A 16,039-nucleotide genomic window follows, 5' to 3' on the forward strand; every position below is an offset into this window, starting at 1 on the left:
CGCAGTCATGGCTGAGGAAGGCAGGGCTGAGCAGCTTCCTTGGCTGCTGGGTTCCAGTGAGGTCAGTCAGGTGCCCTGGCCCAGGTCTGTGAAGGGTTGTCTGGCTGGGTTTGTGCACTGCTGAGGCAGTTGTGGGCAAGGGACTCCGCAGCACCCTCCTGCTGGGGATCTCTTGGTGTTTAGCATGCACTTGTTGGTAGCAAAGATGGGGTCGGGGAGGCTTGGAAAAAATTAATTCTTTAATTTTTAATACTTCAGGGAGACCTGTCATTGGGGTCGAGGGCGGGGCTGAGCAGGTTCCTTGGCTAGTGGGTTTGAGTGAGGTCAATGAGGTGCCCTAGCCCTAATCAGTGGGCTTGTGCAGTGTAGAGGCAGTTATGGGAATTGGAGTCCCATGCCCCTGTACTGGGCATCCCCTGGCTGTCTGTGGACTTGCTGGCAGTTGAAGCAGCAGTTGGGGCTGGGGCAGAGGAATGGATGACAGGAGGAGGGAGAGGGGGCTCCTGCAGAGCTGGGGGGGTCGGAGTTGGGCTCCAGGTCCCTGCAGACCACCCAAGCCTGGAGGTCTCCTGGAGAACTGGGGAGAGGTGTGGGGCACCTGTCAGTCTCCCAGATCTGGTCTGGGTCTCCCCAGGCCAGCCAAGTTCAGGTGGGAGAGACCTTTCCCCAGTGCATCTGGGCTTGTGCAGCCAGGACTGTGGGGTCTGACAGGAAATTCTCTTTGTAGGCTGCTGGCTGTCATAGGGAATATGAACATACATTGACGTCATGGTGCCCCAACCCCCCTGCCCTTTCCCCACCAGACTATCAGACACCATGAGCTCTTGGTATTTCGGACTGCCTACAGCCACACGGGGTCCTTTTGGCCCTCCAGGGTTGTATAGTTGGGAACCCTTAATGTAGATGGCCACGCTTTGGGGAACTCATCTATTTGTGTGGTTTTGCATGCAGGGATGGTGTTGCACGGTGGCAAGACGTGGTGAGAAGCAGCACTCAAGACGCCCATTTCACTTAGAAGGACCTTTATTTTCCTACCCTGGGATGACTTCTTTCAACATGCATGGGTGTGCTGTGAGGTGAGGTGGGGACAGTAGGGATCTCCTGGAGTGTAGCGTGCGGGTGTTGGGAGCAAAGAGGAGGAGAGGATTTGAAAATATCGTGGGTGTGTGGGGGACACGTGGAAAGAATGAATGGTGGAAGTTTGAAAACTTCGGGGAGACCTACTCATTGGGGGAGGAGGGCAGGGCTGAGCAGGTTCCTTGGCTGGTGGGTTTGAGTGAGGTGAGACAGGTGCCCTGGCCCTGCTCTGTGAAGTGCTGTGTTTGTGCACAGCACACAGAGATGGTTTTGGGCAGTGGATCCCACCAAGCCTGGCTCCCCACCAAGCCTGGCTCCCCACCTCCTGGGCTGGCTCTGGCTGTCAAGGGCCCTGCAGGGAGTTGAGGGAGGGCAGCGGGTGGGGGTGGGCCAGGGGAGTGGATGGCAGGTGGAGGGAGGTGGGCCCCTGCAGAGCTGGGGGGTGGAGTCTGGCTCCAGGTCCCTGCAGGCCACCCAAGCCTGGGGGATTCCTGGAGAAGTGCAGAGAGGTCCAGGGCGCCTGGTGCTCTTGCTCTGGGAGATCGGGGTTGGGTCCTTCCAGGCAGGCCAAGTCGCGGTGGGAGGGACGTTTTCCCCCCGCCCCTGGGTGCAGCTGGGCTCTGGGCCGCATGAAGCTGTCTCCTGACAGGCTTGTCTTCATAGGCTGCCCGTCGGCCGCCTGCGGGGGTCCACCCTGGGGCCTTTGCCGCCCTCAGCGTCCAGGCATCGCGGGCGCGCCCGCGCGCGCACACAGAGGACCTGGGAACCCACCAGCTTCTTGGAGGGTGAGTGAGCGAGGGGACCCGGCCGGATGGGCTGCAGCAGCCAGGGCTTGGGCCCACAGCGCTGTGGAGTGGGCCACGTGGGGGAGGACGCTGGGGCGGCTCGGTGTGCCAGCGCCGCCGATGTTGGGAGACCCTTGCTGGCGGCGGGCAGGCGCCTGCACCCGCCAGGGCGGTAGCGAACCTCCTTAGCGGCCAGCCGGCCCAGGAGCTAGGCGGCCAAACAGGCGCTTCAAGGCGGCTGGCCTCCGGCCAGGGGTTTGGGTCAGGGTTCCTTGTAGAGAGGTCTTTCACATCTTTTGTTAGGTTTACACTTAGGTATTTGATTTTTTTTTTTTGAGGCTATTGTAAGGAATTGTTTTCATACATTCTTTTTCCGTTTGCTCATTGTTAGTGTATAGAAATGCTGATGATTTTTCTATGTTGATTTTATTTCCTGCTACCTTGCTGTAGCTATTGATGATGTCTAGAAGCTTCTGAGTAGAGTGTTTTGGGTCTTTAAGGTATAGGATCATGTCGTCTGCAGATAGGGATATTTTGACAGTTTCTTTGCCTATTTGTATTCCTTTTATTCCTCCTTCTTGCCCAATTGCTCTGCCTAGGAATTCCAGTACTATGTTGAATAGGAGTGGAGACAGTGGGCATCCTTGTCTGGTTCCTGATTTTAGAGGGAATGGTTTCAGTTTTTCTCCGGGAAGTGTAATGCTGGCTGTAGGTTTGTCATATATAGCTTTTATCATGTTGAGGAACTTTCCTTCTATTCCTAGTTTTCTTAGAGCTTTTATCGTGAAATGACGTTGGATCTTATCAAAGGCTTTTTCTGCATCTATTGAGATGATCAAGCGGTTTTTGTCTTTGCTTCTGTTAATGTGGTTTATTACGTTTCTTGATTTTCGTATGTTGAACCACCCCTGCATCCCTGGGATGAAGCCTACTTGCTCGTGGTGAATAATCTTTTGGATGTGTTGCAGAATTTGGTTTGCCATTATTTTGTTGAGGATTTTTGCGTCAGTGTTCATTAAGGAGATTGGGCTGTGGTTCTCCTTTTTGGAGGTGTCTTTGCCTGGTTTTGGGATAAGTGTAATACTGGCTTCATAAAATGTGTTTGGCAGTTTTCCTTCGCTTTCTATTTCCTGGAACAGTTTAAGGAGGGTTGGTATCAGTTCTTCTTCAAAGCTCTGATAGAATTCAGCAGAGAATCCATCAGGTCCTGGACTTTTCTTTTCGGGGAGACTCTTGATTGCTGCTTCAATTTCATGTTGTGTTATAGGTCTGTTCAGGTGATTAATTTCCTCTTGGTTCAGTTTTGGATGATCATATGCATCTAGAAATCTGTCCATTTCTCTAAAATCGGCCCGTGGGGTCCACTGGTTTGACTGTTCCCCCCACCACCCCCCGCCTCCTTAGGGGTCCCCTACAGACCCACTTAAGGCAAAGCTCTGGCCGGAAAGTGTCTCTTTTCTCTTTCTCACAGGTATAGGCAGTGCAGTCCCTCCTGGAATATAGCCTTCTCTACTCGCCCCCATTCACCCTCCCCCGTGCCACAAGTACCCGACCACACACAGGCTGTCCCTATTGCACAGACCTGTCTTCCTTATGGAGGTCAGTGTGAATGTACCATGGGCTTCCTCACCGTTTCCCTGCAGGGAGTGGACTTCACCTCTCTGTGGTCACCTCCTCACCTTGCTCTCCCTTACCCTCTGACCTCCTGCCCTTGCGTTTTCAGGACTTAGACTACATAGGCTGCTCCTAGGCTCCCCCAGCAGGGTTGTTTGTTTGAACCTTATCCTGGATGCTCCCCTTCCTTTTTCCAGGGCCTCCCCCACCCCACCCCCCACCACCACGGAGACGTCCAAACAGTGTTCTGTGCTTTTGCTTCCTTAAGTGTGCATTTCAATTCCTTCTTCTCTAGGTGGTCCTAGAATCTGTTGGCACCACTGTGGAAGAAGCAGTGTGTACATTTCAGAGCCCGGGCCCAGAGACCCCCTGTCCCCTTTGTATTTGAGGCTCCCCAAGGGTGTGGTTAAATTGTACTTTTATTCCTCTACTTCCCTCCGTATGCGTGTTAATTCGTCCTTGTCTGGACTTCCCTAGTCGAAATCATGGTCACCGCTCTTGAAGAAGCAGTGACCATACATTGAAGTCATGGTGCCCCACCCCCCCCCCACCCTCTCCCCGCCAGACTAGCAGACACCATGCACTCTTGGCATTTCTGAGTTCCTACAGCCACATGGGGTCCTTGTGGCCCTCCAGGGTTGTAAAGCAGGGATCCCTCAGAGTAGATGGCCGAGCTTTGGCCAACTCATCTGTTTGCCTGCTTTTGCATGCAGGGATGGGGTTGCGTGGTTGCCAAGACGTGGCGATAGGAAGCATCACTCGGAGGCCCGTTTCACGTAGAAGGAGTTTTATTTTACTACCCTGGGATGACTTCCTTCGTCATGCATGGATCTGCTCTAAGGTGAGGTGGGGACAGTAGGGATCTCCTGGAGTTTAGCGTGCAGGTGTTGGGAGCAGAGGGGAGAGGAGGATTTGAAAATGTCGTGGGAGTGTGGGGCCCCCTTGGGAAGAATTAATGGTTGAATTTTGACAACCTCAGGGAGACCTAGGCATTGGGGGAGGAGGGCAGGGCTGAGCAGGTTCCTTGGCTGGTGGGTTTGAGTGAGGTGAGGCAGGTGCCCTGGCCCTGATCTGTGAAGTGCTGTGTTTGTGCACAGCAGACAGAGGCAGTTTTGGGCAGTGGATCCCACCAAGCCTCTCTTCCCTGCCTCCTGGGCTGGCCCTGGCTGTGAAGGGCCCTGCAGGGAGTTGAGGGGAGGGCGGGGTGGGGGTGGGCCAGGGGAGTGGATGGCAGTTGGAGGGAGGTGGGCCTCTGCAGAGCTGGGGGGCGGAGTTGGGCTCCAGGTTGCTGCAGGCCACCCAAGCCCGGCCCTCTCCTGGAGAGAGGCAGAGTTTTGTAGGGCGCCTATGGCTCTTGCTGTGCCAGATCAGAGATCAGAGTTGGGTAATTCCAGGCAGGCCACGTCCCGGTGGGAGGAAAGTGTACCCTCTCCCCCCCGCCCCACCCCCGTGCAGCTGGGCAGCTGGGCTCTCCGCAGCATGAAGCTGTCTTCTGACAGGCTTGTCTTTGTAGGCTGCCTGCCGGCCGCCTGCGAAAGTCCTCCCTGGGGCCTTTGCCCTCCGGAGCTGCCAGGCATCGCGGGCGCGCCCGCGCGCGCACACAGAGGACCTGCGAACCCACCAGCTTCTTGGAGGGTGAGTGAGCGAGGGGACCCGGCCGGGTGGGCTGCAGCAGCCAGGGCTTGGGCCCTCAGCGCTGTGGAGCGGGCCGCGTGGGGGAGGACGTTCGCGCAGCTCCGTGTGCCAGAGCCACCGGCGCTGGGAGAGCCGTGCTGGCGGGAAGGCGCCTGCACCCGCTGGGGCGGTGGCGAACCTCACTAGCGGCCGGCCCTGGAGGGAGGCGGCGAGGCAGGCGCTTCAAGGCGGCTTGCCTGCGGCCGGCCAGGGGTTTGTGTCAAGTTGCCAAGTATTCGGAAGCCTGTCAACCTCCAGGTGAGTTCCCTCTCCTAGCTTGCTTGTTTGCTTGCTGGCTTGCTTGCTTGCCTTCCTGGCTTTGCTTCTGGGTCCAATTCTGCCTCTGGATGAGATGTGTTGGTTTGTGTGAGGGGCAGAGAAATGGGTTTCCAATGAGGGCCAGGCATTTTGTAGCTTAGCAGTCTGTTCTCGCAGGGGAACCCCTTAGACCTTTGAGCGGTGTGTTACTTTCTCCCGGACCGACACCTCCGTTTCTTTTTTTATGCATTTGGGTCTTTGTGTATTTCTGTAACTAGGTATGTAGTTGTAAAGGTGTTGGTGGTCCTAGGTACACGTAGGTATGTATTCCTAAGTCGGTTCTCTGATGGAGATTGGTTTGGTATTTTCAGGCGAGCGACTGTACCTTTGGGCCTGGGCAGTCATGGACAGTGACCGTCCTCCTGACCACTCTGTGCTGCCTGGGAAGCTGCGGTGACAGGCGCCTGCTGCCCCGCGCAGCAGGTTTTTCTCCTTGAGGTCATGGTAGCAAGGTTTTTGCCTCAGACCCCTTGAACTGTGATCCTGCCTTTTGTCTGCCTTCTGGGTGTCTGGGATTCTTGGCCTGAGACCCTGGAGGGGACTTGTTGGATTTTCGAAGGAGAGTGTTGCCCTGTAGCTCATGCTGACCTGGTAGCTAGGGTCCCCCTGTCTGAGCCCCACAGGTGCAAGGAATGACATGTGTGTGCCCTCCTTGCTGGCTTTAGGTGTGTTTTCTGCTTTAGTAGCTTAGTTTGTTACTTTGTTGTTTTTCACTGGGATAGATTCTGTGTGGAGGGGGGGTGTCACGGGGGTGTGGGTGTGATCCATTTTAAGAATTCTTTTTGTGTTCTTTTTCTTTTATTATTCATAGGTGCATACAAGGCTTGGTTCATTTCTCCCCCCTCCCTTACCACCCACTCCGCCCCCTCCCTCAATACCCAGCAGAAACTCGTTTGCCCTTATTTCTAATTTTGTTGTTGGGAGAGTATAAGCAATAACAGGAAGGGACAAGGGTTTTTGCGGGTTGAGATAAGGATAGCTATACCGGGCATTGACTCACATTGATGTCCTGTACGTGGGTGTTACCTTCTAGGTTAATTCTTTTTGATCTGACCTTTTCTCTGGTACCTGTTCCCCTTTTCCTAGTGGCCTCAGTTGCTTTTAAGGTATCTGCTTTAGTTTCTCTGCGTTAAGGGCAACAAAAGCTAGCCAGTTTTTGAGGTGTCTTACCTATCCTCACCCCTCCCTTGTGTGCTCTGGCTTTTATCCTCACAGGTATAGGCAGTGCAGTCCCTCCGGCATATAGCCTTCTCTACTCACCCCCATTCACCCTTCCTCGGGGCTGAGCACATTCCTTGGTTAGTGGGTTTGAGTGAGGTCAACAAGGTTCCTTAGCCCTGATCGGTGGGCTTGTGCAGTGCAGAGGCAGTTATGGGAACTGGAGTCCCATGCCCCTGTACTGGGCGTCCCCTGGCTGTCCGTGGACTTGCTGGCAGTTGAAGCAGCAGTTGGGGCTGGGGCAGAGGAATGGATGACAGGAGGAGGGAGAGGGGGCTCCTGCAGAGCTGGTGGTTTTGCATTGTTGGCAAGTTCTAGTAAGAAACACCACTCAGAAGCCAGCGTCGTTCTCAAGCTATTTTATTATAGTCCACCTGGATGACTTCCATCGTCATGCAGGGGCAGGGTCCTGTTTTAAGGTACAGTGGGATACAAGGGATCTCTTGGGGTTTCGCTTGCACTTGGTGGTAGCAAAGGGGCTGAGAGGAACTGAACATGCATTGGGGTCGGAGGACGCTTGGAAAACATGAATTCTTTAAATTTCCAGGCTTGGGGAAGACGCAGTCATGGCGGAGGAAGGCAGGGCTGAGCAACTTCCTTGGCTGCTGGGTTCCAGTGAGGTCAGTCAGGTGCGCTGGCCCAGGTCTGTGAAGGGTTGTCTGGCTGGGTTTGTGCACTGCTGAGGCAGTTGTGGGCAAGGGACTCCGCAGCACCCTCCTGCTGGGGATCTCTTGGTGTTTAGCATGCACTTGTTGGTAGCAAAGGTGGGGTCGGGGAGGCTTGGAAAAAATTAATTCTTTAATTTTTAATACTTCAGGGAGACCTGTCATTGGGGTCGAGGGCGGGGCTGAGCAGGTTCCTTGGCTAGTGGGTTTGAGTGAGGTCAATGAGGTGCCCTAGCCCTGATCGGTGGGCTTGTGCAGTGCAGAGGCAGTTATGGGAATTGGAGTCCCATGCCCCTGTACTGGGCATCCCCTGGCTGTCTGTGGACTTGCTGGCAGTTGAAGCAGCAGTTGGGGCTGGGGCAGAGGAATGGATGACAGGAGGAGGGAGAGGGGGCTCCTGCAGAGCTGGGGGGGGCGGAGTTGGGCTCCAGGTCCCTGCAGACCACCCAAGCCTGGAGGTCTCCTGGAGAATTGGGGAGAGGTGTGGGGCACCTGTCAATCTCCCAGATCTGGTCTGGGTCTCCCCAGGCCAGCCAAGTTCGGGTGGGAGAGACCTTTCCCCAGTGCATCTGGGCTTGTGCAGCCAGGACTGTGGGGTCTGACAGGAAATTCTCTTTGCAGGCTGCTGGCTGCCATAGGGAATAGTCCCTGTGGCCTTTGCAGCCCTGAGCTGAGTGGCCTCGCGCGCGGAGCTGTGGACCGAAGGACCTGCGTGGTGGGTAAGTAACGGGGACCCGGATGGGCTGCGGCTATGCAGGACGTTTGGGCAGCTGTGCAGCGCCGCGGGCCGGCATCGCCAGCGCAGCGCGACCCATGCTGGCGGGAGGGAAGGACCAGGCAACCCTGCTGGGGCTGTAGCAAACCTTGCCCTAGTGGCAGGCCTGTGAGGGCGGCAGTGGTGGCGAGGGCAGCAGTGGCCTCGTGGGCGTCGGCGGTGGCAGCAGCGGCGGCGGCAGCAGAGGTGGCAGTGGCGGCTGCGCCTCTGGGGCCCCGCAGGCCCTTCACCCCGGGTTGCTTCAGGCCAGGCGCTTGGTTCAAACTCCTAGGACTGGCAAGCCTGTGAGCCTCCAGGTCAGTTCCCTCTCCTAGATTGCTTGCTTGGGTTGCCTTGTCTTCTAATGGGTCCCCAGGGCTCCTGGGCTGTTTTTGTTCCTGGACTGTTTTGTACATGTGGCAGGATGCTTTGCTCTTCTTTGGCTTGTTCTATGAGTCTGTGCATGGTTCCAAGGCGCTTTGAATCCTGAGTGAATGGAGAAAATGTGTTGAGTCTGGTTTTTTGCACAATTCTGCATATGGATGTGTGAAGTGTGTTGGGTTTTGGGAGGGACTGAAAAAGGGTTTGAAATCAGGGCCAGGTGTTTTCTAGGTGAGCCCTGTATTCCTCCAGGGAGACCCCTTAGACCTTTTGAGGCTTTTGTTATTTCCCCCCCACACCCAGCCACCTTTCTTAATTTCTTGACCTTTTTAGACCTTCATCGTTCACGTATGTATGTAGGTATGTATGTATGTATGTGTTTGCTATCGTGTGCATGCATGTATGTATCCCTTTATTCACTTCTCTGATTAAGGTTTCTGTGGTCTTTTTGGGTGGGGTGGGGCTCTCTTCCTTTGGGCCTGGGCAGTCCTGCACAGTGACCCTCCTTCTGAACATTGTATGCTGCCGGGGTAGCTATGGTGACAGTCGCCTGCTGTTGCCATGTGCAACTTTTGTTCCTTGAGCTGCATTGTAGCAAAGTTTTAGCCTCAGCTTCCCTTGAACTGTGCCTCTGCCTTTTGTCCCTCTCTGGGTAGCTGAAAACCTAGGCCTGAGACCCTGGACAGACCTGTGTGGCGGGTAAAGAATGGGGACCCGGATGGGCTCCAGCATCCCGGCGCACATGCCTTGGCCTGCCTTACACCAAGACAGCCATGTGTGCCACAGGGCTCAGCAGAGGCTGATGGAATGGGGCGGCAGCGGCTGTCCTTCTTCTGTGCTGGCAGCTCTAGTGGCAGTCGTGGCAAGAATCTCACTTGTACTTCTGCACAGTGGGTCAAGCCTGCCGAGTTCGAGATGAAGTTGCAGGTGGAGACGGAGGTGACCTCTGAAGACATCCTTGGTGAATTTCCTGGGTCCCTTGGGGTTTCTGCCTTTGGGCTGTTGAGGAAGTGGGAAGGACACTGCGGGGGCTTCTAGGGGGCGGCCAAGGGATTAGTTGGTCCCCTGGTGGAAAGGGATAGAGGGAGACAGGGATGCTGGAAACGCTGGGCTGAGGGGCCCGGGCCCTGCCCCCGGTGCCCCCAGTGACCCCAGTCCAGTACTGCCGGTGGGCAAGCTCGTCCCCGCCGGCTTATCCCAGCCAGGGGCATGAGAGTTCCCCCGCACAGACTTTGGACCCGCCTTGCCAGAAAAAGTGTCGCAGTCCCTTAGGGCTCTAGGCTAGGAAGCAGTGGCCAGAGGGTTGTGCAGAATGGACTTAGAGCCCGGAGCCTGCAAGGAGGCCTTACGCACAGTTTCCCCTGTGGACCATGAGGAGATCCGGGCCAGGACTGTCTGCCAAGCAGCTGCCTCCCAGGCTGTCCAGGCCCCTGGCCCTGTGGGTGGGCAGAGGGAACTTCGGTGGCCGAGAAGGGTCGAATGATCCTGACCACTAGGGGCAGGCTTGCCCTCCTCCTCTCCACACTCCCTTCACCTGGCCTGACAGAGGGCCATGCCATGCCTGGGCTTTGGACTCTCAAGGGTGGCCAGGGTGCGGGTTCCCAAATGTTGTCGCCAGATACGTTTTAAGGGATGGATACTTTCTCTGCACGGTTGGAGGTGGGCGTAGCGATTGGTAGTGGGAATTCCAACAAGGTTCTGGGGTACATTGCTTCCATTCCCCCCCAGGGCCTCTCCCCTTCCATGCCCTAGCCCAACCCCCACCACGTCTCAAGTTGTTCCTTTTTCATCTGTCCCGTGCGGATATGCGGTCCATCCATCACCACCTCTCACTCTGGTCTCTTTCACTCACCCTCGTTCCAGTCAGAAGTAGCCCAGCGATCCCCTGCCATCAACCCTCATGACCCCCACCCCCACAAGCACACACTCATGCACGCACACATACACAGGCACACACTTCTCCGTTTATTGTCGCTTCTTTCCTCCTTCCTTTTCAGGAGGATGTGTCAAGGGGTTTCTTCTCTTGTTCCCACTGTTGGTCTGCTTTGGTCCCTTCAACCCCTTGCATTGCTCTCCCTTTCCCTTTTCTCCTCTCTTCCCCGCAGTAGTCAACAGCCCTCAAATACACATCCTCCTGTCCTCTGCCTGCCCTGCGTTTACATCTCTTGAGTGTGCCGAAGCTCTGTCGTCCTCTTTTCCTTTTCGTCCTTCCTCGGTTCCCAGCATGCAGTTGTACTGTCAGCAACCTGTTCCACGTAGCAGATGGTCCCCCGTCATCATGTGCGCCTTCATCCACGCCTTCAAGTGCTGGATCTGTGCCCTTTGTGTTCCTGAGCCTGGCTTCCTCACGTTCACGTGGTGTGCCCAGACTGCAGCCATTGCAGGTCACCTTCGGTCTTCCTCCCAAAGATTTCAACCTGCACCGCGTTACAGCATGGCACGTTTTGTTGCTCCGTTCCTCAGCAGGAGGCCTTGAGGGTGGTTTCCCTGGCATGGGTTCGGTGAATAGCGCTGTGCTCATCATGGTCATGCAGGTTTTTCGGTTTCATATTGGCTTGGGGTCCTTCGGCTGCACGCCCGGGGGATCTCTCCATGTATCATCTGGCGTTTCACTCTTTGGCAGGAAGAGAAATCTCCGCCCTGCTTCCCATCATGATTTTCGTGGTTCAAGTTGGCACAGAGTGTGCGCAAGTGTCACTGCCTGGCGGAATGTGGGCGAGCATTTGCGGCTGTCAGCATGGGTCCGGAGACTGTCCCCTGATGTGATCCAGTCACCGTTTAGGGGACTCAGATTTATTCCGTGGTCACGCTTCTCCCGTGCCGTGTGAACTGAGCAGGAAGAGTGCATGCCCACGGGCAAAGGCACACACACACATGCAAACAAGCCGAGAGTAATAGCGTTTTGGTGCTCCTTCTCATCCCAGCTCGGCCGACTAGAGCACGGCCGATGCTGTGTAAGGATCTGAGTGAGTGGGAAGTTGTAAAAGAGGGAATGTTCATCAGGCTGCACATTTGCTGGATGAACAGCGTGCAGGCCATGGGGTGGTGGTGCCCCGGTGTCCTTGGCGTGCCTCTGTGCTGGAGAGGAGGGTGGGCTGCAGGTCCGTGAGTCCTGCCCTGCATGGAAGTGGGGAGGGATGTGTTGGGCTTGTGTGACGTGTGGTGGCACTGTGTCAGGGCAGTGGATCAGGGGGATGTCTGTGTGGGAGCGCAGCAGCCACGCAGCCGTAGGTCGTGGCTGCGACCACAGCAGGCTCACTTGCGCCCCAACCCACCCTGGCCCCCCCAGCCTTCTGTGCCTGTTGGATTCTCGACACCTTGCCAGACACGTCGAAATGCCCGAGGGTTCGCAAGTGGGAGTGTGTGGGGTGGCCGAGGGGAGGATTGTCCCACCACATTCATGATGCGTGAGGGTGGCCGGCCATCCCAGTAGCCCATTGTTTTCTGGCGCCTTCTGCCCGCCACTCTGGCCATCCTCTTGGCCCGGCTTCATTCCCACCCAGCGCTGCCGGTGTCCCGGCGCTCGTGCCTTGGCCTGCCTTAAGCCAAGGACAGCCAGGTGTGCCACAGGGCTCAGCAGAGGCTGATGGAAGGGGGCAGCAGCGGCTGTCGTTCTTCTGTGCTGGCAGCTCCAGCGGCAGTGGCGGCAAGGATCTCACTTGCACTTCTGCACCGGGGGTCGCGCCTGCCGAGTTCGAGATGGAGTCGCAGGTGGAGATGGAGGCGACCTCTGAAGACATCCTTGGTGAGTTTCCCGGTTCCCTTGGGGTGTCTGCCTTTGGGCTGTTGAGGAAGTGGGAAGGACACTGCGAGGGCTTCTAGGGGAAGGCCCAGGGATTAGTTGGTCCCCTGGTGGAAAGGGGTTGAGGGAGACAGGGATGCTGGAAACTCTGGGCTGAGGGACCCACGTGTGGTGGCACTGTGTCAAGGCAGTGGATGAGGGGGATGCCCCCTCAAAGCAGGTCACCTTCGGTCTTCCTCCCGAAGCCCTCAACCTGCACCACGTTACAGCATGGCATGTTTTTTCGCTCTGTTCCTCAGCAGGAGGCCTTGAGGGTCGTTTCCCTGGCATGGGTTTGGTGAATAGCTCTGTGCTCAGCACGGTCAAATGAAGGTCAAATGAAGGTTCTGTAGAACATGATTCTTCTTTGTGTATATTTTTAAGTAGTATTTTTTCTTAATTTTCTATACATCTCTATTGCTAATCTCATGTCTTGAACTGGGATTAGCTTTTGACAGTTTCTTTCAAGTGAAAAGAGCAGCATATGATTTTGAGAATTTCTGCTGGCTAAAATGCTTCCAAAACATAAGCTAATAGAAATAGCTCAAAGAAATTATAATAGACTAACTAGTCTGCAAACATAATTTGCATAATCCCAGAATAGAATGTGTTTGAGTATTCAGACAAAAATAGTAAGATCAGCATTTATTGTTTTATTTTTGATTACTTTAAAATTTTATCGATATTGTTTTGCATTAATACATTTCCATGAGTAAATTTTGACCAAAATCCAAAGCCATCACAAATTAAATGTGTTTTTTCTTGTGTTGGTATATAAGACTTTCCCCGTATACTATTCCTTGAATGTGTTTAGGTAAGCTCTGTAAATTATAGTAAGTATTAAAATGGTAAGTAGTATTGGAAAAGGCCACATTAGAATCAATGAATGAAGGGGTTGAGACTGAAAATGCACTTGTAAATAAATAAAATGTAAAGTAAATATGACACATTGTTAGGCTAGATTTACAAGTAGAGTATGACAGTAAGTTTCAGGTGGACAGCTGAGTTTTTGCAGAATTTCAGTGTTATTGTAAGAGTATTTCTAATTTTGTCCTTGCCTAAACTCACTTTCGTCCAGTTTGTGTACAGTTCTGAGACTTGTCCTGTGCCTACTTTTACTATTTGGGAAATACCTGGGGTTTCCATCCTTAGCCATGGACTTGGCTAACATTTGGTGAATTATTCATCCAGCAATTGGGGGTGGTAAAAGGTGGATCTGGTTTGTGAGTAGGGGATCATATTTTCTCTCATCATTCCAGGACTAAGTGTCCTGGGGCAAAGAGAAGACACCAGAAGTCATGTTATCATAACAAAATGAGAGGGCAGAGCATGAAATGCACACCCAAGCAATGGCATATCTTAAATGCATGTATTCCTTTGTCCCAAAGTTTGGAACAATGAACTGTACTTCGTGGGATGCATAAAGAGGACAGAGCCTATTTGAACTGCTACATGTGGTTTTATGGGATTGAGTGGGAATACTTAGAAAAATACCTTGTATATAATTAAAGTTAGAACACAAAGTTTAATGAACTTACTAAGGCATATCAACTTGCAGCTATATAAACTCTTTTTTCCTAAATATTCTATACATACAAATGGATATGTTATATCATGAAATTAGGGAGATAACCTTTTGAGATATTCATTTTCTCTAGCACTCAAGTGAATGCAGCTCCAATTATGTGATTTGTAATACCTGTTGGAATCAAGATGACTTCACTAGAGATGGTTTTAGAATTTATGCTGAGATGCTATACTCAGGTAGATGGTAATAATCAGAAGAAAAATAAATGCTAGATTCTATACCATAGAAAGAAAAATAATGCTGATAGAAAGTTTACAGTGTCATGTAATGACCTGACAGTGAATTTGAAGATCTTAAGAAACCATAAGAATTTCTTGATTTAAAGTGATTCTTAACATTCTACCCTCTCATAGATAAATATTATGAAGTCCATACAAACTATAAAAACAACTTTTTGAAGGTACTGGAAAATGACAAAGTGTTGGCAGCAACTGGAAGAGAGTCAAAACTCCCCTCAATGAAGGAAATTCACTGGGTGTTATTTGCATTTGCTTTTTTTAAATTATTTTTTGCCTGAGGGCACTCTCAGATCTGTACAGTGGATGTGGCTAGAACTCAAGGAGAAAATCATGCCTTTACTGGCTTGAGAAGTCACTGAGCATATTTTGGGGCTATTAGAAGCTAGAAAATGAAGAGACTTACAGAAATTAAGGCTATAGAATTTGCCTCTAAGTTTCTGCATAAATCTCTTCCTAATCGCATGAGACTGCTGAAGGACACATGCATGGGAGTGAACCCAAGCTTCCCACCAAAAAAGCAAGAGCTGCAGGATATCCACTAGTACCACTGCTGCCTACTTCCAGAAAGATGGAGTTAGGATTCTGAGCTCAGTTACTTTGAACTGACAGTCTGCTTCAACAAAAATCAATGTGTTTTAGAGGAATGTGACAGAATCCAAAATCTTTACAATGGTCATTCACAACTTGTAGTTTAATAAAAAAAAAGTTAGCAGGAAAAAAATCACTAGATATGTATAGAACCTTCAAAATTTGACCCAGAGTCAAGAAAAACTGACATTGATACATGCCCCCCCAGTGTATCATCACCCCCAGTGATTTAGTAGTCAAGGATTCTAAAAACATTTATAGATATTAGATATGTTCAAGGATTTAAAGGAAAATATGATTATAATAAGTGAGCAGGAGAGGAACCTTGGCAGAGAAATAGAAATGATAAAAATAAGTGGAAATTCTAGAATGGAAAAGTGCAACAATGAAATTAAAAGAATTTGTGCAGGGACAGGAGCAAATATGAAATTAGGAAATCAGCAAACCCACAAACCAGATGCCCAACCAGGGAGTGAAAGCAAGGTAAGGAACAGCTGTCTGTGGAGTCCCAAAATATCTCCCCAAGAATTACTTGCTGCAAACGTGAAAACAGGACTTTAGAGTTCAGAATTCTAGTGAGTTTCATTTTTATCAGTGTTCAAAGCTAACATCACTAATATTGGGGCAGAGTGACATCATGTGACTTCAACACTTCAATGGAATCCCTTCTAAAAGTCCCCAAAGTGAACCTGACCATAAAAACCTTAATATTTTCCAACTCATCAGGAACACAAACAGACAAATGGCCTGTGCTCTTCAAAATGAGAATATAAAGAAGACAAAGGCAGAACCCTGGTCTCCATGAAAAGAGACAAAGCAGACTTGAGGGCTAAGAACTCCTGGGATTCTGGACTGGTTCCTGGGCCAAGGGTGGGAATTCAGAGGACATGGTCAGGACAAGTGACACAATTTCTCTGCTGACTCTGGATGATTGCATTGTTTCACTGTTCAATGCTCTTATTTTGATATTTGTGCTGCAGTCACACAAGAGAAGGCCCTTGAGCTTAGTGAATACATGCTCAGTGATTAGGAGTAGAGGGACCTAGTGTTCCCACATTGTTCTCAATTGTTCAGAAAAGAATATGTTTCTCATTCTTCTTCTGTCTGTCTGCCTTTCTTTTTCTGAATGATAGAACAAATGTAGCAAAAAACTGGTTAATCTGGGTAAATAACACCCAAATGTTCCTTTGTTTGTCTTATAAATTGTCTAGACTTACAGTGCATGTCAAAATAACATGTTATAACTACAAGCAAATAGATGATTGATTTTATTTGAGCCCCTTAATTAGTGACTTCCAAGTTCTTGTTCTTGACCTGCTATTTTGAAACAATGTAGCCTTTTCTTGATGACATATCT

The 16,039-nt window shown here is 51.8% G+C and overlaps 1 protein-coding gene across 1 annotated transcript in view; it reads left to right on the top strand.

Moving 5' to 3' along the window:
- The window catches only part of LOC141410891 (uncharacterized), a 31,681-nt gene that overhangs the window by 2,179 nt on the left and 13,463 nt on the right, over positions 1-16,039 (top strand). Inside the window, exons 2-8 of the mRNA XM_074041664.1 lie at positions 952-1,076; positions 1,741-1,862; positions 4,190-4,317; positions 4,990-5,111; positions 7,234-7,329; positions 7,973-8,070; positions 12,116-12,231. Of these exons, the coding sequence (XP_073897765.1) occupies positions 1,042-1,076; positions 1,741-1,862; positions 4,190-4,317; positions 4,990-5,111; positions 7,234-7,329; positions 7,973-8,070; positions 12,116-12,231 (717 nt within the window). The 5' untranslated portion in view covers positions 952-1,041. The remainder of the gene's footprint in view (positions 1-951; positions 1,077-1,740; positions 1,863-4,189; positions 4,318-4,989; positions 5,112-7,233; positions 7,330-7,972; positions 8,071-12,115; positions 12,232-16,039) is intronic.

The sequence above is a fragment of the Castor canadensis genome, chromosome 9 (genome assembly GCF_047511655.1).
Source record: "Castor canadensis chromosome 9, mCasCan1.hap1v2, whole genome shotgun sequence".
Lineage (NCBI taxonomy): Eukaryota > Metazoa > Chordata > Mammalia > Rodentia > Castoridae > Castor > Castor canadensis.